The sequence below is a fragment of the Staurois parvus genome, unplaced genomic scaffold (genome assembly GCF_062004578.1).
Source record: "Staurois parvus isolate SC_StPar_1 unplaced genomic scaffold, SC_StPar_1.0 ptg000832l, whole genome shotgun sequence".
NCBI classification, from domain to species: Eukaryota; Metazoa; Chordata; class Amphibia; order Anura; family Ranidae; genus Staurois; species Staurois parvus.
Window position 1 is genome coordinate 2,065,744 of NW_028318628.1, and position 25,459 is coordinate 2,091,202.

General features: G+C 38.7%; 1 protein-coding gene across 1 annotated transcript in view; it reads right to left on the reverse strand.

The window, feature by feature from the left end:
* Positions 1 to 24,250, reverse strand: part of ISL2 (ISL LIM homeobox 2) — a 40,323-nt gene extending 16,073 nt beyond the window's left edge. The window contains exons 1-3 of the mRNA XM_089655266.1: positions 24,123 to 24,250; positions 21,536 to 21,725; positions 4,679 to 4,869 (exon numbers count right to left, since the gene is read on the reverse strand). Of these exons, the coding sequence (XP_089511392.1) occupies positions 4,679 to 4,869; positions 21,536 to 21,725; positions 24,123 to 24,180 (439 nt within the window). The 5' untranslated portion in view covers positions 24,181 to 24,250. The remainder of the gene's footprint in view (positions 1 to 4,678; positions 4,870 to 21,535; positions 21,726 to 24,122) is intronic.
* Between the last annotated feature and the right edge of the window lie 1,209 nt (positions 24,251 to 25,459).

Here is a 25,459-nt window from a genome sequence, read left to right on the forward strand (position 1 = left end):
AAAAGTCAAAAATATATATATTTTTTCAAAATTGTTGGTCTTTTTCTGTTTATAGCGCAAGAAATGAAATGAAATACCACTGAAAGCTCTATTTGTGGGGAAAAAGGACGTACATTTCATGTGGGTGCAGCGTTGCATGACCGCGCAGTTGTCAGTTAAAGTAACGCAACGTCGTATCGCAAAAAATGGCCTGGTCAGGAAGGGGGGTAAATCCTCTGGAGGACAAGTAGTTAATATAAGAGAACTTGAAAACAATTGTAAAGATTGTCACACAAATCCTTACAGGCTCTCCCTGCTTTGTAATGTTTTGGAGGGGTCTGTGGAGTGACATTTAACACAATTACCCCTGTCTGTACTGTGTGCATGCTTCTTCATTATTAGCTGGAAACTAGATTTAAACGCTGTCTGTGATTACAAATAGTTACAATGTAGAAACTGCCTTTCTGTCCAGTCAGCAATGACACCTTCTCCTTTATTTCTTTTAGACATGCTGTGTGAATGGGAACACACAACACACATACAGTGGGGTTTTCTCAAATTTGATGGCAAAAGTGGAAATATGCCTAACCAAACACTTTCATTACCTCTGTAGCTGCACGCACCATCCCGCAGTGCATCCCAAACATTCACAACAACAGCAAGTCCTTCAAGCCCCTCTCTCAGCAGCTCAGCTCACACTGCTCCCTCTAGCAGAGCTCCAACTGTTCATATTGGAAATCAGGCTGAAAGGATGCTGAGTCACCATTCAGACGGGGAGCTGAGCTGACTTAGATAACAAAATTAGTTTTGTAAAGAAATATTCCCATTACAAAGTGAATGCTCACTGAGATTACTGAAGATGAATCAGCCAATAATGTGCTAGCAAAAAAAAAATGTTTTTGTATTAACCTTGCTCATTGATGGATATTTCAAGTGAACACGGGTTCATCTTATTTATTTTCTTTCGCTGTGCAAAGTCAACATAAACTTTTCTATATTAATAGCCTTTCTTTTTTAGTAAATCAACCCCAAAAACAGTGCATTTTCTGTGAACTTTGAAGATGAACTGCACCACAATGCCTGATGCTATAGAGGTTAGTGAGGACGTATTAATAGGAATACGTAGATATTTGAAAGTCCATAGTCTGACCACAGTTGTAGTTCAATGTGCACCTTTACCCAGACTATGAACATTTACTGTATATATTCTCATCAAGCTGTAAAATAGCTATAAAACAATCCACCCCTGACCTTTCTAGCTGCTTGTATTGTAAAGTAATTAATTCTCAAAAATCTTGCAAGATCACAGCAGACTTTAGGGGTTCGTTCACACCAGCCTACACACTTAAACAAGCAGCATGTGGGCTGGTGTCTGTTGTGTAGCAGCAGTGAGAGGTTGTAACCGTTCTCTTTTTTTAACTTTATTGAAGTGTCAAGATTGATATTTTCATTTATCTCTATACACTTCAGAGGAGCTGCAAGGCAGCTTTGTTGTTTAAAACGAGCATATAGAAGACAATCGTTTTTTATGTACAGCACAGTGGCTAAATGGTTAGCACTTCTGCCTGGCAGTACTAGGGTTGTCGGTTTGAATCCCAACCATGGCACCACCTGCCTGGAGTTTACATGTTCTCCCAGTGCCTGCGTGGGTTTCCTCCGGGTACTCCGGTTTCCTCCCACACTCTAAAGACATGCTGGTAGGTGAATTGGATCCTGTCTAAATTGGCCTTGGTGTGTGTATGTATGAATGTGAGTTAGGGACCCATGAGGGTTAGGGACTGATGTGAATGTACAATATATATGTAAAGCGCTGCGTAAATTGATGGCGCTATATAAGTACCTGAAATAAATAAATAAATGTACCCTTGTGTTGAGCGTATGTTGATTTCTGCAAATTAATGTAGATCACTGCAGATGGTTTGAACGAGCCCTAAAGTCAGGATTCAAACAGTTTAGAAACATCACTTATGTCTTAACAATAGACAGCTGGCAGGCTGCCAAGATTCTGTTTCAGTTGAAAGTAATAGGAAAACAGTTCAGATCTCAGTACATCTGTTGTGGAGTTTGAAGATGAAATTCTCCAAAATGCATAAAGCTACAGAGGTGAATGAGGGTTTGTTTTAAAGTGCTTTTACTGTTTGTTCAGAAAATGTAAATGCCTTAGGCTCCATTCACATCTGAATATAACGTTTTTCAGCATTTTTAGCGCGATTTTTCATGCATATTTTACCACAATTTTTGCTCGTTTGTATACAGCGTGTTTACCATTTTTGAGCTTTAGCTTTTTTTATTAGCCAATAGAGAAAAATATCATCTGTTGCATCATTTGTTGCTAGGTTTTTCTGTTATTTTTCTTTTTTTTTTAGTTTTTCCATCAGCTTTTAGTTATTATTATTATTATTATTATTATTATTATTATTATTATTAATAAAAATTTGTTATTATTTTGTTTTTTGTTAGGGTGAGGGGTTAGAGTTAAGGTTAGGTTAGGGTTAGGATTAGGGTTTAGGGTTTGAGTTGGGGTTAGTATTTTATTTATTATTTATTATTATTTCTTTATTTCTAGTATTTTATTTAATATTTTCTTTCTATTTTTTTTTTATTAGGGTTAGGGTGATAATAATAATAATAATAATAATAAATGAATAAATAAATCTAATATAAATACACAAATACATTAAAATAATCATAAATAAATACTTGTAATAATAAATTAATAATAATTAACCCATAACTTTGACCCCCTAAAACCTAAAAAAGTAATAACATAATAATTTATTTTTATTATTATTGTATTTTTTTGTTTGGATGTATTATTATTATTATTATTATTATTATTAATAATAATAATAATAATAATAATAATAATGTATTTTTTATTAAGGTTAGGGGTTACATTTATGATTTATTTATCATGATTGTTTTCTTTATATGTGTATTTATTTGATTTATTTTACATTTATTTATTCATATATTGTTACTTTTTTTTACATTTTTTTTTATTTGAGGAGAAAATCTGCTCAAAACATGCATTAAAACACGCAAATGCGCAAAAACTTACCAATTTCGTGTTTCTATTCTTTTCTATGGGAATAACAACATGCAAAAAATGTGCAAATCTGCCCAACTTGAGCTCCAAAAGTAGCTCCAAAAGTTTTTTGAGCCTCAGGCGTCTTGGAGTGGAGATGTGAACCATCTCCTTAGTGTAATATTGATTTGTTTCCCCCTGAGCATTTTGAAGCTTCAAGCTTCACACTATAAAATGCTCAGGTGTGAATGGGGCCTTATGCAGGCCATAGACGGGTCGAAAATCGCAGGTGGCTCTAGAAATGGAATAAACCAAGAGAGACACCAATGCTGCTGTCCTTGACTGCGCTCCACAGCGGGCCTTCACAGCGGGCCACAGAGGAAGTCCTAGTGGGTTTATCCATCCATGATGACTCCTACCACCCTACATTGGCAGACCACCATGGCGATGTGGCGCACTGACCATCTATCTTACTGATGAGCCTGTTTTTATCACTTAAATGTGAGTTGCCTACCTACTTTTTAATAAAATGTTACAATCTGCACTTTCTCTCTCTTGGTTTATCCTTTTAACCATTTCCCGTCCGGCCCATATATATAAACTCCGTGGGAGTGTGCAGCACCGCGATCCGGTGCCCGCTGTGTCCTACGGACACAGTAGAACACCGATCACTGTTCGGGACCTCTGTGTGAGGTCCTAATCATGAGTGTTGGCCAATCAGTGATCACAGGAACTGTAGTAAACAAGATGTCACTTCTGACATCATTGCTTACTACTAGTGAAATCTGTGAATGATCACAGAGGTCACATGGTACAAGGCTATTCACAACAGCCTTGTACCATGTGACAAGCTGTGACCACTCACAGCACTCACAGTATTTCTCAGTGGCTGCACGAATGCAGCCAGAAAGAAGGAGAAATGATTGCTTTTACAGCCTTCATGGGTGTAAAAGCAATCAGTGTAAAAAAAAAAAAAATCTTCATCACCCCCCACAAGTAGTACAGTGTCACTATGGTGACACTGTACTGCTAGGGTGACAGTATGTTAAAAAAAAAACATAAATAATAATATAAAAAAAATAAAAATGTAAAAATAATTTTTGAAAAATTATAATTTTTGGTTATAAACTAATTTTGGTTCTTTTTTTTTTTTTACTAAAAAGATAGCTGAATACATTTTAGCCAAGATTTATGAAGAAAGATTATTTATTTGCATTTTATAAGAAAAACACTTTTTTTTTCAAAATGTTTGGACTTTTTCATTTATATAGCAAAAAAATAAAATTCCTTTTGGTGTATAAAGACCACCAAAATAAAGATTTATCTGTCTCAAAAAATGCTAAAAAATTCATATGGGTACAGTGTTGCATGACCGCGCAATTGTCATTCAAAATGTGATAGCGCTGAAAGCTGAAAATTGGCCTGGGCAGGAAGGGGTTGAAAGTGTATGGACTTAAAGTGATTAAAGATGGAGTCTGTATGTAAAATATACTGTTTAAATAAGCAATATAAATATTGTGTAAACGCATTATTATTAATTTACTTGAATATCCAACTGAGCTTCTAGGAACATGCAGGTATGCAAAATGAATGCCATAAGAGGTAGTATAATATTTGAACCAGTATTTACATATACATAAAAACAATAGGTTAGTTATTATCCCTCCATACCTGGAATGTTATGGTCTGCCCCGCACAATAATTCCTGGTCTCTGAGGCTTATCTCTTCACCTGGAAGAAGCCGTCGACTACAGACCGAACATCTGAAACAATCAGTGTGATAGACTCTTTCCCCAACCCTCATTACCAGCTCTGAACGTGGCAAGGTGCCTTGGCATCGGGGACACCGAGTGCTGAATAACCTAGCCATGAAACAGAAAATATAACACATTAGCTTTAGGGACATAAGAAGCGAAGATGCAGAATATAAACATCATGTAACGCTTTACAGAATACAGTATGTAACAAAAGAATGCACAAATTAGTGTGAATGATATCAGGAATATTTCAGGAAAGAGTTTTGTATTTACAAACTCTTTTTGCCCTTTAGATACACTATTTATTTTACTCTACCATTACAGATTATTATCTGGACCCATTAGCCCTTTCCTCTTATGTGTTCCCCTCACCGTTTGAATGTAATCTCACGTGGCAAAAATTCAAGCAACAGGTTGGCTATATAGGAGAAGGAAAAGTGCAGCACCTACAGTAACCAGCTTTTCAGTGCTAGGTCCCAGCATTACATCCTGCATCCCTGTACTCTTCCTTCTGTGTCAATATATTTTAGATTGTAAGCTCTAACGAGCAAGGCCTCTGATTCCTTTTGTAACAAATTGTATTGTAACTGTAATGTCTGCCTTCATTTTGTAAAGCGCTGCGCAAATTTTTTGGCGCTATATAAATCCTGTATAATAATAACAGCAGGAGGTTGCTGGAGAGCCATAAAGCAAAGCCTCTTGTTGACTCTTGAGGGCGCCACCTGATATAAAGTTCTGATGACAGAAATCACCAAGCAAGCAATTCGTTTAAATGAGCAATTCTCAACCAGGGTGATACAGGCCATAGACGGGTCGAAAACCGTCCGTTTTTTAAAAAAAAAAACGAAAAATCGGTCGTTCAATAGGCCGACGTTACCACCAATGGTAAAAATTTTCGTCCCGTCTACGGCCAGCATTTAATTACTTCTGTCCCTTGCAGAGAGCTCTGCTATTATATTTGACATGAAAAAGTCTTGCGGTTGCAACAATGTATCCATTTGTATCCATTTCGGATACAGATGTTTTTATTCGGATACAAATAGATACATTGTTGCAACCGCAAAACTTTTCATATAAAATATAATAGCGGACTGGAATTCTTCTTCTTTTTCTTCTTCTTCTGTTTCTTCTTCTTCTTTTTCTTCTTCTTGCCGTGACGGTGTAGATTTTTTATCGGTAAAACGATCGGCCGATTTGCCCATCATTGCCGGGAAAATTGGCCGATTTTTTTCCAACCTTACCGATAAAAAAAATGTGCCAAAACCCAGAAAACGGCCGACCAATTAACCCACTAATGGTGCGAAAATCGGCTGATATTTTTTTCTGCCGAAAAATCGGCCGATTTTCAAGCCATCTATGGCCTGCATTAGTCCTCATGCACACGGGATGTTTTGATAATGCTGGTAATGTTAGCTGTGTAAAATCACATTAAAACCGTGAGTTTTTCAGCTTTTTTTTTAGAGTTTTTGCATTAGCATTTAGAGGTGTTTTGCTGCATTTTTCCATGTTTGCAGTTTTTTGTGAGTTTTTTTTTACCAGCGTTGGTCAAAAAAAGTCCAAAAACACTGGTTTGCTGTGTTTTACTGCATTTTGCTGCATTTTTCACTGTTAGAGCATTTTTACAGCTAAAAAACTCCTGGGAAAGTTTTTTCCAGCCAAAAAAACGTTGATTACAGTCTATGTGTGCAGGGACACATAGGATAACATGCTGGGGGGGTTTACTAGCTGTAGAAAAAAACATCAAAAGCCTAAAACAGCAGCGGTAAAAATGTCAAGTGTGCTTGAGGACTTCTATGCAATCCTAGAGTTTCTTCAGACGTTGATAGGGGTTCTTTGAGCTGTGGCTGATTGGTCTCCCATCTGATGTTTACTGCACAGTTCCTCAGCCAATGACCCTTGGCAGAGTCAGTGGCATGGCACTAATGATCTTTTTTGCTATCTCTAAGGCATTTTGCAGTTTTCCCATTGACCACCATTGCATTGGTTTTAGCTAGGGTTTCCCAAGACCTTAACATTTGTTCAGAGGTTCCTCTGGAGTGAAAAGGTTGGGAAAGGCTGGTTTAAATAGCCAAATCATTGAGGCTGACAGTACATATTGCGACATATTGGGTATCAAAAGTTAAAATGTGATTTTTAAAATGCACACCTTAGCACAGCCTTTCTCAACCACGGTGCCTTGAGGTTTCTTCAGGGGTGCCTTGGCAAAATCTCTAAAAACTGACCAAAACTTGTATAAAAGCCAGTGGCTGCCTTTTAGTTGCACAAAGCCACAGGTTTTCATTTTGCCCATTATGACCTTCTAGCCGCCAGTGTCCTGACAACCAATGACATCATCAGTTGATAAGGAGGATGTCAGCTGTCTGCACAGCATCCTAGTTTGACCCTCCCCTGCCCTTCTCCATCAGTGCTGGGGTCACATTAGCTCAGTGATGGAGAACAACTGAGGGAGAAGAAAAATATTGGAATACTGGTGTGCAAAAGTGTATTTGCATTGGAAGAATAAATCACCTCCAATGTTAGGTGTCCTACGTGTGGGGATGTTGGTGTGTTATAGAAGCTATTAGAATAGTTTTCACATTTTAGAATGAGGTGCCTCAAGACTGTCCATAATTTTAAAGGGTGCCTTGGGAATATCCATAATTTTAAAGGGTGCCTCAAGTCTGTCCATAATTTTAAAGGGTGCCTCGGGAATGTCCATAATTTTAAAGGGTGCCTCGGGAATGTCCATAATTTTAAAGGGTGCCTCGGGACTGTCTATAATTTTAAAGGGTGCCTCGGGAATGTCCATAATTTTAAAGGGTGCCTCGGGACTGTCCATAATTTTAAAGGGTGCAACGGGACTGTCCATAATTTTAAAGGATGCCTTGGGACTGTCCATAATTTTAAAGGGTGCCTTGGGACTGTCCATAAGGTTAAAGGGTGCCTCAGGACTGTCCATAGTTTTAAAGGGTGCCTCAAGACTGTCCATAATTGTAAAGGGTGCCTTGACTGAAATAAGGTTGAGAAACACTGCATTAGCATAATATGCAGCATTCATTCTTAAAGGGACTTAAGTTGTGGTGAACTGCCTTGTATACATTTTTGTATATTGAGGGGCCCATTCATAATAAATAGGCTGTCTTGATGCAGCACGTGCCTAAAGCATGCAAATGTGTAAAGGGATCCCGAAAGATGACTATGCCAGGTGACTACCCTTATCACATACATTAGCATTTAGGCTGATTCATAAAAGCAGCAGAGAGTGTTAACTCACGAAACTAAGCTTAATGAAAAATATAAGGCTGTATTCTGTATAGTCATCTGATCATGTACAAGCCAAAAACCTTTTTATTAAAAAAACAAACAAAAAACATATTTGGCTAGCCTCTTTACTGCCTGTGTGTACAGTCTTACTGCTACAAAATCAACCACATTGTATTAGAACAGGAAGCAGCCTTGGTGGTGATGCGCGGAATGTGATATTTTGTGATTTTCTGAAACTAACACAATCCTAGATACAAACCAAAAGATAAAGGAAAACTTTTTGAAATATAGCAATATTTTCATCACATCTTTACAGCATAATGCCGTGTTTAACAGGAGATTATTGCTAATATATAGTTTACATTTTTAGATTCTCACAAGCAGGGTCCTCCTAATCCATCTTGTATTGTAATTGTCTCCCTTTATTTTGTCAAGCACTGTGTATACTGCTGCAGCTATATAAATCCTGTATAATATTGCTTTTATTAACTGTATACTTTCAATGCCCTCTATAGTGCCATAAATTGTAGACAGGTGTTTATGAATAATAAGGGTGAGACAAACACTTAGGTACACATATTGAACATCGAGGAGATGATATTACAGACTAGATATATATCTGTATGATGTCTGTTGCAGAAATAGTGTTTCTGAAGTGTTGCGGATGCTAAGGATTCCTATTCATGCGTTAAAATGTATTTAAACCCATAGACAAAAAAAAGTATATATTACAGCTTGCAAGTTCTTAGGTGAAGTTGCTGCAGTAGTTTTCTTTTTTTCAATGAATTTTTTTATTTTTACTTGATGATCCTGCCAGTAACATACTTCTGTCCTAGGGTCAGGGGTGTATTTGCTGTGAGGTAAACAAAGCATTCACCTTGTGCAGCATTTTACAGGGGGGTAAAAGAAACGCTGCATGTTGTCCTCATCACCGGGGCTGAACAGTAGAGCGGAGTGAAGGGAGCGCTGCCCCCTGAAGAAAGGCCGCTGGTTCTCTTGGGCAGCAGAGCGGAGTGAAGGGAGCGCTGCCCCCTGAAGAAAGGCCGCTGGTTCTCTTGGGCAGCAGAGTGGGGTGAAGAGAGTGCCACCCCTGGCAGAAAGGCCGCTGGTTCCCCTGGGCAGCAGAGCGGGGTGAAGGGAGCGCCACCCCCGGCAGAAAGGCCGCTGGTTCTCCTGGTCAGCAGAGCAGAGTGAAGGGAGCGCTGCCCCTGGCAGAAAGGCCGCTGGTTCTCCTGGGCAGCAGAGCGGAGTGAAGGGAGCGCTGCCCCTGGCAGAAAGGCCGCTGGTTCTCCTGGTCAGCAGAGCGGAGTGAAGGGAGCGCTGCCCCTGGCAGAAAGGCCGCTGGTTCTCCTGGTCAGCAGAGCGGAGTGAAGGGAGCGCTGCCCCTGGCAGAAAGGCCGCTGGTTCTCCCGGTCAGCAGAGCGGAGTGAAGGGAGCGCTGCCCCTGGCAGAAAGGCCGCTGGTTCTCCTGGTCAGCAGAGTGGAGTGAAGGGAGCGCTGCCCCTGGCAGAAAGGCCGCTGGTTCTCCTGGGCAGCAGAGCAGAGTGAAGGGAACTCCATCCCCCCGGAAGAACGGCCGCTGGTTCTTCTGGGCAGCAGAGCGGAGTGATGGGAGCAGTCGTGAAACTCCAGGAACAGAGCCGCTGTGATAGTGAGTCTCTCTCCGTGGGGAAGGGGAGAGGGGGTGTTGCGGAGGGCGTGGTGTGCAAGTGGGTTGAAGGTGGGGGGGCTGATGGGCAGCAGCAGGGGCCAGGGGCGGCAAATTATTTGTGTTGCCTAGGGCAGCACAAATTCTAAATACACTCCTGCCTAGGGTGACAATGATCACTCACTGTACTTTATTTCTGGAGAAGCAGTATTGTCACCCAAAACTGCTCACTCTTAATTTGAACTACAAAACTCTTCTCCCTTTCTTATCTCCATTAAATAGAAGAAAGTGTTCTGTAGTTTGCAGTGGATAACTGGGCAGGGCTGATAACATTGCTTGGGCTTTCAGTACGTTAGAGATAGGGAGCACAAAATATTATTGTATTTCTGGCAGGATCAACAGGTGTTTTTTTTACATTTATCAAACAGATATAAGAATATTCTTTAAAAGTTAAGGACTAAAAAGAGACATTCACTGTTAGGGTTTACATACATTTTAAGGTTAAACTGTGGGTATACATTTTGGTTAATAATAAACAGAAAAATGTAGATCACAGCTGGAAATCAGAGTAGCTCTCATTTTAATGTATATCCTAAAATAAAAAAGCTAACAATTAGAATCTGCTCTAGTCAACAGACAAATTTACATGTATTTCATCCAAAATCAGCTTTAGTACCTGTAAATAAAACAGTACAGGATGCCTTGATCATACCTGGCCAAGATAAATTTTAGGGCTGCCTCACATTTGTGTGCTACGTTCGGCGTATTGTGTTTTACATGCGTTTTATGTGCATTTTAGGTGCGTTACCATTGAACTCTATATGACGTGCATTTTCATAAAAGCACATCAAGGCTGCAGCAAGCAGGACTTTTTTAAATGAAATACATATAAAACACACGTGTAAATGAGGGACTTAAGCAAACTTCAAATATAAATATAAATACAGTATTCTGTAAATTAATGATTAAAACTACTGGTAACTTCCTTACAAATGGCTTTAATCCATCCATTGTATAAATGGCAGCTCTGTACATTAAACTGAAAATGCTAAAATAAACTCTGCATAAATATATGCCTGTATTTTGGTTAAATAAAATGACAAATTCACCATCATAATACAAAAGGCAATCTGAAGTGTAGGAGCGGTTTCCTAAGATGGCAGTTCAGTTGTCATACATAAGGGTCAGAGTGGGACACACAGGGTTCCCCTCCACAGTAAGACATAGGACATGGTCAGAACTGGAACACATTCATACAAGTTGCCAAACACATAATCTGGAAGACCTTTATTGCCGTCTCACATGACAGATGTATATATATCCCAAGCTTCTCCCTTCCTATGGAACTCTCTACCCCAATCTGTCCAGCTGTCTCCTAATCTATCCACCTTTAGACGATCCCTGAAAATCTCTCTCTTTAAAGGAGTCTATCCTGCTTCTACCTAGTAAACCGCCATTTATTTCCTCCATCAGCTCATCCCCCCACAGCTATTACCTTTTGTATCACTCAACCCTTCCTCCTAGATTGTAAGCTCTAACGAGCAGGGCCCTCTGTTTCCTCTTGTACCAAATTGTATTGTAACTATAATGTCTGTCTTCATTTTGTAAAGCGCTGAGCAAACTATTGGCGCTATATAAATCCTGTATAATAATAATAATAATAAAACCAGTGTGGCAAATGGCAGCTCTGATGCAGAGGTTTGGGTAAAGCTGAACTTCAGCTAGATATGAAAACACCAACGATACAGTTCTAGTTTTATAACAAAACATTAAATGTCTGATAGTTAAATGATGGTAGTATAAATATCATAATTTTATTCATGTCATCCTGTAATCCCCTATGCAGCAGCAGACAGACTGGAGAGGAAAGGGCATTACTACAGGTCTATCAGGTGTCCTGCATTCACATGTGCTGACAGAGTGCTTGCTTACAGGAGGAGATAGCAGAGAGGTGACCTCATAATTCTGTTGCTGCTTTCTAGCTGTTGGGAACAGAGGGGTAACCTAGTTGTTTAAAAGAAAAGTTCAAGAATTAAAAAAAACAAAAGCACATGCTCACCTAGATGGCTGCAGCATCAATCCAATGCTGAATATGTCATCCGCTACCTCTAAAACTGAGAATTGAGTGAACAAAGACCACCGATCGCTTAGCTCCCGGTCAGTGAGCAGAGAGCCGGTGACTGACAGTGCAGGGTGCAGGAATGGCTGGCTCGGGCCCCCAGTACCATGCTGAGAGGGTGAGCCAGCTGCCAGTCAGGCATCTGGGTGGATCCTAACACTAAAGTCGGGATCTCTCCAGTGCCTGAAATGGCTCAGTTAGGTCAGCCAACAGCAGACTTTAGCCCGCTGTCAGCTGAATATGGGTTACGGGAGTGCACCTAGTTCTAAACTCCTGTAACCCATATTCAGAGCTCTGGTGCTTTGCAACAGAGAAAGCTCAAGTCACCAAAGTGGCTTTGCTTTCTATCACAACAATGTACATCTCAGGACTGGGTAGACATAAAGGCTAATCCTTTGGGAGGTAAAAAGAAGCTACTATGTATGTATTTCAGTGGTCTGTTGCCTGCAGTTCAGCTATAAGTAACAGAGATTCCTTGAAGTGAATGCAGGAAGAATTTAACCATCATCTTGCATGGCTAGATCTTCTGTAAACCTACCAACCCCAATGTAGTCCAGAAATGTTGGACAATGAGATCTGGTCTTGCACAGCCTTCCAAGGGTGCACTCACACTGGCACTTTTAACTGGTCCCGGATGTGGTGCACCCCAGACACCCCCCCCCCCCCACTGCGCTCTGAACCACACCCAGGATCAGTTAGGTGTACCAGGACCACCTGTAAGAGGTGGTCCTAAGCATGGTTCACTTGTGGTCCGGTATGGTTTACTTCAGTGTTTGTGAAAACCGTGCCAGAGCACAGAACTCTCCATACATGACTGTGTACAGAAGCGGGGATCACTGTGGCCTGCATGACATAAGTGTGCCCAGGAACACTTCCTTCTATTCTAGAGCGATAGAAGACCAGTGGGGGAGTGGGGACAAGTGAACCTGGACATGGTTCAGTTATACCGGCCCCGTTATGAATGCACCTTAAGTGATGCAATTTACATAAATATATTGTGTGATTGTGTTTAGTTAACAATACTCCATGAGTTATATGCTTGCACACAAAAATAAAAACATAGGTCTAGCATCAAATCTGCACACAAAATAGATGAATTTACCCGTAGGCACGATATTTACACAGCTTTCAGGATTCTTCTAATACTCGATAATCAGGGTAAGAGAAATCTCTTTGTTTTTATATTTTCATATAAACTGATTGGAATTTAGAAGCATTTTTCATCATTGACATTCATCATCTAAAATAACAGAAATATGTGAATAGACAAAGTGGAAGTATTTATGTATTTAAAATACACAACAAAAGTAAAACAGTAACTTTTTATCAAACTACAAAAAAAAATCTAACTATATGAGAAGAACAGTGTGAAAAGGTAAGGTCCTACTGAAAAAGTTATGGAATGGATTGGAAACAGTTCAGCTAATTGATAGTCGAATATATGTGGTCCTTATAGAACCAAGGAGATCAACATGGCATGAAGGGATCACCATTGTCAAAAATATTGAGTTTTGATAATTGTATGTGGCTAAAACATGTAGTGATAGCATTCAGCATATGAATTTATTTTATTTCACAGGCGTACTATGATCACCTTTTTTTCCCCCACAGTATAAGTCTAGGTTCACACCTATGCATTTTCCACTGTGTTTTGCAGAAGCACACAGCAGTCCTTTGGGACAGGTTCACATCTCTGCATTTTCACCCGGTGCGTTTTTTTGGAAAGGATAAGGGACAAAACGTTGTATTTTTGGTTCTATAGAGTTTAATGGAGATGCTGCAGAACAGCAAGTAGTGCGATTTGTATGTGTTTTTAATGCGTTTTGCATTTTATTCTGCCCAGCAACAAGTTGAAAAAAAAAAACACAAAATGCATAAAAAATGCATCAAAACCACGTAAAAAATGCATGTGCAAATAATGCACCGCAAAAAAGCACTGCAGAAATGCATCAAACACAAACTGCATAGATGTGAACCTAGCCTAAATCTTTTGAAACAAAAAAAAACTATTGCTGTACAACCACTCAAACACCCCTGGCAGTGGTCTAGTTTGTCCCCAACCTTGTCATTGTCCCCATTTGTCCCCAACCTTGTCATTGAAAAGAATAAAAACAATAATATAGAATAATATAGAATAAATTATAATACAAACATTAAATAAAATAATAACTTTTATCATTATAAGGATGTGGAAGGTTTTACTTGTTTTAGGAAGTTACCCAATACTCTACATCTCCAACAAAAAATTAATGTGTCAAATATTACACACAATTCTAAAATCTTGAGACAGACACTATGTTGGATACAAACTTGGGGTCAGTGTGTGTTTTCAGTACACTATTATGGCACAAAAGACCAATCAGACAGACTAGATATGATTATCTGATTCACAATTGTTTTCTATTAGCAGTCCAGAGTCTGGCACAGTTGGGCTGATTTATAAAGCAGTTGAGAATGTTCACATACACCAAAGATCCTCCTAGACATCCAGTGATTGGTGTTTGGGCTGATTTTCCAAACAAGTAGAGCCTATCCACCTAACAAAGTGAATATTAGGTTTTTAAAGTGTATTTTCCCAACCATGTACTACTAAAAAGAATTTATTTTATAATTCTCTTGCACCTGATTGGGTATTCAGAAGGAACACAGGTTCACCTAATTTACCTATAGTCCCTGTGCTCGTGAATCAACCCCAATGTGTATGTGGGAGGAGGAAAATTCATTCTAGGTTCTATTCATTTAAAAAAAAATCTGCTTTGTGTACAATAATTCTTAAATAGTCTGTGATTTTAAAAAATCCTATTCAATTGAAGCTGTAGAAAAGAATATAATATTTAATGGAAAGGAAGTCTACCATCAGCAAATGAACACTTCCACAGAAAGGAATACTAAGGCGCACATCTAACCCTTGTTGCTGAATGCTTGTTTCCTAGATAACATTTTTATTCATGTAAAATGTATGCCCCTGATGTAATTATTAATGGGTTCCTGTGCTTTGATGGCAATGTTAATTCAAATGTTTTTCATCTTTATTATTTTTTTTAGCAATTTCCGCTAATTATTTTATAGGTAATGCATTTAAACTTCCACAGTTGCATTGAATTAGGTCTTTAATATGTAAATTGTCAAAAATGTGCACCAAAGTATGCAGATGTAGACTATAGATATAAACAGAAACCAAGAATTTAGGAGTTCATCTAACTAATCACATTGATTAAGCTTCAATAGATATTGCTGATGATGATGGTGGTGATTATTGTTATTATTACTAAATATAATTTATTATTACACAGTTATTATTTTTGTTATTGAAGTAGACAGCATTAACATTTATTGAGGAATTCATTTTTTCCATTAGATTAACCTTTTTTAACAAAAGCTTAAGGCTGCATGCACACTAGGCTTAAAAAAACGCCAGTTCCCATGGCAGAAACAAAACCCACTCATATAGACCATTTTTGCACAATGTTTAGGTGCATTTAGAAGTGTTTAGCATTTTGTCTGCCAGAAAACTCCAATCAAAAAAGCAAACCAGATGGGGGGTTTTCCCCTTCCTCTAAATGGTGAGATTAAAATACGCCTCTAAATGTCCAGATGTGCATGGAAACATAGGATACATGGAACTGCTTCTAAATGCAAAGCACAAAACTTTGGTAGATGCAGAGTTTTTTAAGACAGTGTGCATGTATATTGCAGACGATTTGGGGTTGATTTACCTAAGCTGGAGAGTGCAAAATCTCATGCAGCTCTGCATAGAAACCAATCAGCTTCCAGTTTTTTTGTCAAAGCTTAATTCAACAAGCTGAAGTTAGAAGCTGATTGGCTACCATGCACAGCTGCACCAGATTTTGCACTCTCCAATTTTAGAAAATTAACCCCCATAGTTTCTATCCTGAGCCCATAGTAATTATTAATTACTAATACTAATATTATTACTAATGTTAATATTAGTATTATAGTAATATTATTACTATATTAATCAGTAACTATCACCTTTGAATAATAATGCCATTCAGTTTCATTAGAAACTTACGTAAATGCAGGCCAAAATAAACACTGATCAGCAGTGGACTCTGACGATATATGATAAATTTCCCCTAACAATAATAAATGACACTGTCCACATTAATGTTTACAGACAATCAAAACTAAATTTATTGTAACTGTGGCCATTTTGACTTTTTGCAGGACCAGTCACACAGAGAGTTGGAGATTTTAAGGGGATCTGTCACCAAGGAATATTGTGCCTGTAACTACAGCAATGTGCTACTGAATACATAGGGGTTGATTTATTAAAACTGAGAATGCAGCTCTGCATAAAAACCAATCAGCTTCCAGATTTTATTGTCAAAATTTATTTGAACAAGCTGAAGTTAAAAACTGATTGGCTACCATGCACAACTGCACCACATTTTGCACTCTCCAGGTTTACTAAATCTCCACCTTAGTAACTAGAATGATGTTTTGTCTGAGTTTGTCAATGCCCAGGTGAATGTTACAATGTAATACAAAATGTAATCTGGGTGAAGCCATGTTTAATAACTATCTGCAGTGTTCAGGGAGAGTGTTCAGAACACATACTTCATGCAATTTTCTGTAAAAGTTATCAGAGAGAGATCTAGACTTTCAGGAAATCAATAACTGCACAAAGTAACATATTTTATTAGTTTCTGGGTGCAGCCCTGTGTAGTGATGATGTGCAGTGTCCAGGCATAGACCAGGCTCAGCCTTGGTGCAGCTTCTATGCAGCTGAAGGAAGCTGCAATCTGTACAGGTTTTTAAATAGAAAACTAGTGATGACACAGTGCTGATGATCCCACAATGGTAGCATGAGTTCAGAAAGTAAAAGTAAACCCTATATTGCCTGCAAAAGCCTACATCTGCTCTATAACAAATGCGACCCTGACAAAACAGATTTGCTTTGGCTTGCGATTTATGTTTTCTTATTATATTAAACTATTTGGCTTATGGTACTTCCCAATACTGGTTTTGTATAATATTTGCATAAAAAGTTGCTCTTTATCTTGATAATAATAAGCTCTGAAAATGTGTGTGTGCGCACTTTGAAAATGTTATTTTAAATTATTATTTTTCCCGGGGTTTACTAATTGCATACCATCTTGCTATAAACATGCATGCATAGTAACTTAGACACCTGGCACAAAAAGTAAAATATTATTAATAATAATAATAATAATAATAATAATAATAATACAATAATAAAATATAATAACATATACCAACCTCAAAACCCTGACCTCTCCATACAAACATCATTAAGCTGGCCATGCTATATACAATTTTCTTGTTCAATTTCCTTTAGATTTACTTTCAACTATATAGTGCAAGAGCCTGCCAGATTACAGACAAATTGAAAGTGTTTAGGTTTGACCTCATTTTATATGGTTTTGATAAATCTAAAGGAAATTTGTACAAGAAAATTGTACAATGTATGGCCAGCCTCTGACACTACAAGTAGTCTGTTTCTTTACATTTCCTCCCAATTCCCTTTTTCTGGATTTTCGTATATTGCTACCATTAGAGGTTGTTATTCTCTCCTTGGGTCTACTAGTTGCATACCATCTTATTATAAACATGCAAAGTAATTTAGTCTGGCACAAAAGGCAAATAAAAATAATAATAATAATAATAATAATAAATATTAACAAAACATAACAGTATATACCAACCTCAAAAAAGTGACCTCTCCACACAAGCATTACATCTGACACTATAAGTAGCCTGGTTGTTTACATTTTCACCTCTCTTCCTTTTCCTGGGTTTTATTATATCACTGCTATTTGAGGTTGTTATTCTTCCCCAGCATGATAGCTAAGGAAAATCACCAGTCCCTGGGAAGTCCCAGAAAGTACTGCTTTTTCCAGGACATTTCCATTGTCAGACACTACAAGTAGCCTGTTTCTTTACATTTCCACCCAATTCCCTTTTTCTGGATTTTCTTATATTGCTACCGTTAGAGGTTGTTATTCTCCCCTTGGATCTACGAATTGCATACCATCTTATTATAAACATGCAAAGTAACTTAGCCTGGCACAAAAGGCAAAAAATAATAAAATCAATAATAATAATAAAATATAATAGTATATACCAACGTCAAAAAAGTGACCTCTGCACACAATCTGACACTATAAGTAGCCTGTTCATTTATATTTTCACCTCTCTCCCATTTTCTGGGTTTTCTTATATCACTGCCATTTGAGGTTGTTATTCTTCCCCAGCATGATAGCTGAGAAAATTCACCAAGTCAGTCCCTGTGAAGTCCCAGAAAGTACTTCTGCTTTTTTCAAGACATTTCCACTATCAGAAATCTACAACCAACATGCATGACTGCTTAACTTTACCAACCATTTTTTAAGTAAAATTAGGAATTTCTGCAGTGCACTGGAATATGTAAAAAAAAATCTTCTACCGTATCTTTAAATCAGGAATCCCCCGTGATAAAATAAAAGGCATTTTAGTAAGGGAAGCAGTTAAAGTGTGGATAAAATAAAACAATGGAACAAACATATTGGATATTTATTACCACGTGCACTTTATATCACTGAAATCAGGATTAATTGTTGGGGGAAAAAAGGCGTATCAACAGAAATGCACAAGAGAACTACAACGTCAAATTTTGCATACAAAAATGCAGAATTCCAGGTGAACCACATAAATGTAACTGCTACTATATTGTTATCACAGTGTTCATATCAAATATAATAACACAATGAACTAAAGCTAAACTCTCTAAAGACATAAACTACAGTGTACTAAAAAATGTTTTGATTTTTTGGGGTTTTTTATTATTATTTGGTGAGCAAGAGAGATGTGTGCATTAAAAAAAGGTAAATATGCCAAAGAGGTGTGATCAGCTGGGTTGTTATTCAAAATGAACAAAGCATGATACTGGTAGAAAAAATCGTGGAGAAAGAGATGAAAAAAATATAATAAAAAAAAAAAATTCTCAAACAGATTATATATTCAGATTAACGAAATATACTATATATCTATCTATATATCTATCTATATATCTATCTATATATATATATATATATATATATATATATATGTGTGTGTGTGTGTGTGTGTATATATATATATATATATATATATACACACATGTAGAGAGAGAGAGATGGTCTATTCGTTAATATATATATATATAATTATTATAATTTTTTTATTATTTATTATTGTTACTTCTAGTAATATGTATATTATATATATATATATATATATATATATATATATATATATATATATGTGTGTGTGTGTGTGTAGAGAGAGAGATATGACCTATTCGTTATTATATATTATATATATAGAAACATAATTTATATATATATAATACAAACATATACTAGTTTCTTAACCATTCAGATTAAAAGTGAACCAAACTATATATATATATATATATATATATATATATATAATTTTTTTATCATTTATTTTGTTACTTCTAGTAAAGAATATTTACCGCGAGTGAAAATAAACAGAGAGGAAATAGACTCTCAAGCGGCTGGTGTCGCCTGTGGTGTCAGTGCTGCAGTGCCAGTCTGCCCATTCTCCGGGTGCCCGGCGCTGACACTCCGGGACAATGCGGCTCTTCCTATACAATGCTATAATGGACGTAGTACGGGCGTACAGCTGCGGATAATGTTACCCACGACCGGGGGAGGGGGGGGGGGGTCGTCTAACGTGCTCAAATATTTCCTAATTCCAAAGCAAATAAACCATATCAAAATGTATAGAAAACCTAAATAGATAGCATAAACACTCAAATAAAATAAAGAAAACATTGGCACTGATATAAACCACGTACCGGTGCAAATATATATCCATATCATCCATCTATACAATCCATGCATTTTTATAGCATGCACATTCGTCTTAATATTTATTAAGCTGCTCGATATATTTTATATATATATATATATATATATATATATATATATATAAAATATATGTATATGCACTCCATTGTAGTGAGGAGTCGGCCTACTTCTGATTATAATATACATTTCGATTTATGTTCCGTTTTTATATTCTTTTAATGTCGCAGTATTGTAGCAATACACGAGAACCACAAATAAAAAAACGAAAAAAATATAAATATCCCTAGAATACATATGGCCAAATGACATAGTTTAGGACATAGGAGGGGTCCCTGTCCCTTTTCGTCTGGCTGTCTGGTGTGCAGGAACTTTAGTAAATCACCCCAGAAGGAGAGCTGGTGGGATGAAAACGAAAGCGCACGTATCCTCAGGACACTTCATAATAAATAAAGAGCTTGTGATCGCTGTCAGTGAATCTATCCAAGAGGAATCCCCAGGAACACTTCATGACCAATCACAGATATATAGATGCAGATATATAGATGATAGAGGGGTGACACTAGGAAATAGTATATATATATATCTCGGGTTCAGGGATACATTTCCATCTTGAGATCAGGTGATATCATGTCCACACTGCATGGCACAGGAGGATGAGGATGACACACAGAGATGAGTCACAGGAAGAAGATCTCCATCACCTCCTCACACAATACACACACTGATATGACAATGCCATAAGAGAAGCCATCACAATCCATACCAACCCCAGAAATAATCATCACATCTCACAGCAAGATATTCCACATTCACAGCTACACCAAACCACAAAAACCGTATAATAAAACAAACACATACAATCCAAGCAGATATTACAAGGCATGGAAAGTGGAATTCATTGTAAACAGCATGGCCCTGGTACCATATAGTAAAATCATGACATGATCCTATGGGAACTGAAGACAGCATGCTGGAACAGTGATGTCAGGATGAAAACATACAAGCAAAAATCAGAAATAATAATGATGATGACAACGACAGCAATATCTGTAACCATTGCTAGTGGTGTCATCAACTATACATTTCCAGTAATCAGTATTGGATCACAAGATAAATAAAGACTAGTAAAAATATTAAATATCGATCACCGCATTTGTTATCATTTTAGTTCGGTAAACCGTCAGTGAATGACAAATATTTTATGAAATTATTATAATAAAGTAGAAAAAACAGACTTTAACATTTACAGTGGTTAGTAGGCATAGGAAGCAGTGGAGGACACCACTGAATTCATCATGGGTGTATAATAATGATAATAATAATAACAAAAATAATAATGCAATCGTGCATGTGCTTTGAGTGTGCATGTGATAGTTTAATAAACTATCGTACTAAAAAAAAATATTATTATTGATGTAATAATAATAATAATAATGAAAATACAACAGTCAGAAAGTGGATGACAAAATGTAAAAGAACAACAATAATAATAATAATATCAATAATACTACTGCTAAAAATAATAATAACAAGAATGATGTTGCAGAGGCTCTGCTCATGGGTCAGGCATACACCACATTGACAGTAATGAGTCAGAGGATGAAATGATGTAAAATAATAACAATCATGTTTAGTCCTGCTCATGGATCAGACATAGAGCACGATGACAGAAATCAGTAAGAACATCAAATGATGTAAAATCATTACAGTACTGTTGCTGCCATGGTCTTACTCTCGGGTCGAACACACAGAACCATCACAGTGATCAGTGAGAGCATGAAATGAATAATAATAATAATAATAATAATAATACTATTGTAGTCCTGCACAGGCACAGAGGTGTGACGGTAAGGTTGTGAACTAGTATTAGTAGAGCAGAATCCGAGTGACAGTGATGAGTGTCCAGGGACAGTGTCAGCTCACCTGATGTAGTCCCTCTTGCAGTAAGTCTTGCCATCCCGGACGAAGCAGGTGCAGTTCTCATCCAGGTACTGGCTGCACTCCGCACACTTCAGACAGGCGGCATGCCACTCCAGGTCCGGGGACACCCTCAGGATGTACTGGTCCAGGATGTGACTCCCACAGCCCACACACACCGCCAATCCAGACTTCTCTGCCAGAGACAGGAGCACAGGTCACATGGAGAACACACTGTCATTGCATACTGTCATCACATACTGTCATTGCATACTGTCATCACATACTGTCACCTGCCCTCTCCCCAGCAATGACACTGCCCCAGGAACCCAAATCTACACACAATCATTTAATTCTCCAAATCCCACAATTACGGGATTGTTATATTATCTCTACAAATGACACCCCCTGTACTCCTCTGTATCACCCAGCCCAGAACACTCCGCACCCTGGCAGACACTGACAGTAATTCAATCTTACATTTCCCAAACAACCGAACACCCTCTATAAATAATACAGTGATGTGTACAACATACAATACAGCCCAATGTTCACCAATCACTGTACAAATCCTGTTCATTAGAGAGCAGCCACAGGGGCCAATACCTGTGTGTCCATGTCACCTCCAGAGCCACAACCTGGGTGTGTGCCATGGCTGTGTGTCCCTGGTGTCACAGAGTGACCTGCATGTGTTACATGTGTCCCCGGTGTCACAGAATGACCTGCATGTGTCACATGTGTGTCCCCGATGTCACAGAGTGACCTGCATGTGTCACATGTGTGTCCCCGGTGTCACAGAATGACCTGCATGTGTTACATGTGTCCCCAGTGTCACAGAGTGACCTGTATGTTTCACATTTGTGTCCCCGGTGTCACAGAGTGACCTGCATGTGTTACATGTGTCCCCCCCCCGGTGTCACAGAGTGACCTGCATGTGTCCCCAGTGTCACAGAGTGACCTGTATGTTTCACATTTGTGTCCCCGGTGTCACAGAGTGACCTGCATGTGTCACATGTGTGTCCCCGGTGTCATGGAGTGACCTGTATGTTTCACATTTGTGTCCCCGGTGTCACAGAGTGACCTGCATGTGTCCCCAGTGTCACAGAGTGACCTGTATGTTTCACATTTGTGTCCCCGGTGTCACAGAGTGACCTGCATGTGTCACATGTGTGTCCCCGGTGTCATGGAGTGACCTGTATGTTTCACATTTGTGTCCCCGGTGTCACAGAGTGACCTGCTTGTGTCACATGTGTGTCCCCGGTGTCACAGAGTGACAGTGACATCTCCAGTGCTTGTGTTACCTGTCACAGGGGAACCTGACACTGCTCCTCTCTAGCTGACATACAAGTACCTGCAGATACATATGGACTCTACAGGCTCCATACCTCCATGACCCACCTGATCACTCATCCATCTATTTATTATTTATACATTCATCTATCTACCTACCTGAACTGTACTTACATATATACAGTATATATTCTGTACCACAATGTGCATCTCTGTATTTGTCTATCTATCTGATCAATATCTTATCTATATCTTGTATCATCACATCTTTCTTTTCTTTCTTTTTCTCTCTTTCCTTTTCTTTCTCTTTCCTTTCTTTCTTTCTTTCTTTCTTTCTTTCTTTCTTTCTTTCTTTCTTTCTTTCTTTCTTTCTTTCTTTCTTTCTTTCTTTCTTTCTTTCTTTCTTTCTCTCTCTTTTTCTCTTTCTTTCTCTCTTTTTCTCTTTCTTTCTCTCTTTCTTTCTTTTTTCTTTCTTTCTCTCTCTTTCCTTTTCTTTCTTTCTTCCTTTTCTTTTTTACTTTCTTCCTCCTTCTTTCCATCTATTCATCTAGTGTGTATCAAAATTTACAGCTATCCCTGTATCTTTCTCGTGTTCCAACATTTATCTATCTATCTATCTATCTATCTATCTATCTATCTATCTATCTATCTGAACTGTTCCTATTTATAGAGTATTTATACTTCTGAATATTTTATATATATATATATATATATATATATATATATATATATATATATATAAAAAACATTCTTTACCACAATTATTTATTTATTTATGTATCTATCTATGTTCAGTATCGTATCTGTGTCATGTGTATCAACATCTATGTATCATTCTATCAATCATTCTATCCCAAACTATTCGGAGAATTCTGACAGCACATTACATGACCATACAGCCGGATTCTCATTCCAGGTGTGTCTATATCTGCATTCGTTTATGTATTACAATTTTCCCATGACTAGCATACACCATACATGATGACCGATCAGCCTGTGTGTGCGATCTACAGCCAGATGAGATATAAAGTCGATACAATAGTAATGGTCAGACTGTGACATGTCGTACAATGTAATGACTGCGATGATCTGCAGATCTGCCATCAGAAGGCAATGCAGACACTGCATCTTAGTAAGGTCCAGCTCTGTGCAGTCCCATGCAGTCCTAGCCCGGGACAGTCTGGGGGTGACCAGCAGAGAGAGGTGTCATGGTAAAGTTAGTGGGGCTCCCGCATTATCCTGCTGTCAGCAGGGAAGAAAAGTTTGTGAAAAGCTTCCAGATGAATGGTGCAGAGGAACTTACTTTTGGGATGGTCCCCCATTGCAGCCAGGAAGGGATAAGGGACGATGAGATCCACCATACAGCTGCAGTGTGATGCTGGAGAGAGGACAGGGAGCCGGAGCCGCAGGATCCTGCTCACAGCTCCCAGGACTGGAGCCTGCACTGGAGACTGGACTGTCCCACGCACGCTGCATGACGTCACGGCGCACAGCCAAGGGGCTCTGCCCCGGGCTTCAGCACTGACAGCAAAAGGGGCGTGCCCCTGAATGTTAGGCGCTGATTGGCCGCGAGTTTAAATGGGCAGCTTATTAGAGAAGTGCCAGATGTTCTATCATGTTCTCTTCATAGAAGGCATCATCTGGGTGATTGGGATAATTTGTGCCAGAGCTTTAATATACATTCTTCACTATAATGACTTTAAAACAGCCCGGGACGCTTTCTATGCATGTATATCTATCCCGCATTGTAAGCTTTTATATAGAGAGTGTTGAGAGTTTTATATTTTCAATAAATCACATTCCAGTAAAATGTATGGCCAGGCAGACAGCTGTGTAGTGTCAATATAATACAGCGACCAGGAGCAGGAAAACAATCATGACATCAAATGGACCAGCAACAATGTCAGCCCTGCACTGGTCCTGATTTACTAAAGAGGTCGCATCCACCTTACACAGCCCACCGACTCTATGTGCTCTATTTATTCATGTAGTGCTGTCAACTTATGCAAATGTTCTACATACTGTTCATTCACATGACATCAGTGCCTGCGGCCAAGGAGCTTACAATCTAAGGTCCCTGTCTCACATACATACACATACTAGGTCCAATCTGGACAGAAGGCAGCCAATTAAACTACCAGCAGGGGCGGACTGACCATTTGGGCTCTCGGGCATCGCCCGAGGGCCAGGGTCAGTAGGGGGCCCCAAGAGATGCCCCTAGTACCTTTCATAGGCTTTTTTGGGTGTGGTTTGAGGGTGGGTGAGGAAACAGGGGCCCCATGATCCCCTATTGCCCGGGGGCCCCATGAGTTGTCAGTCCGCCCCTGACTACCAGCATGTCTTTGGAGTGTGGGAGGAAACTGGAGTACTTGGAGGAAACACATGCAAGCACAGCAGAACATGCAAACTCCATGCAGACAGTGTCCTGAGAAAAATAGGGACCTCAGTGCTACAAGGCATCAGGAAGATTTTCCTAACACAGGTCGGAGTCAGTCCAAACAATCAATGTTGTATGCAGGGGCGGACTGACAACTCATGGGGCCCCCGGGCAATAGGGGATCATGGGGCCCCTGTGTCCTTGCCCAAACTAAAAAAAGCCTATGAAAAAGGTACCAGGGGCATCTCATGGGGCCCCCTATT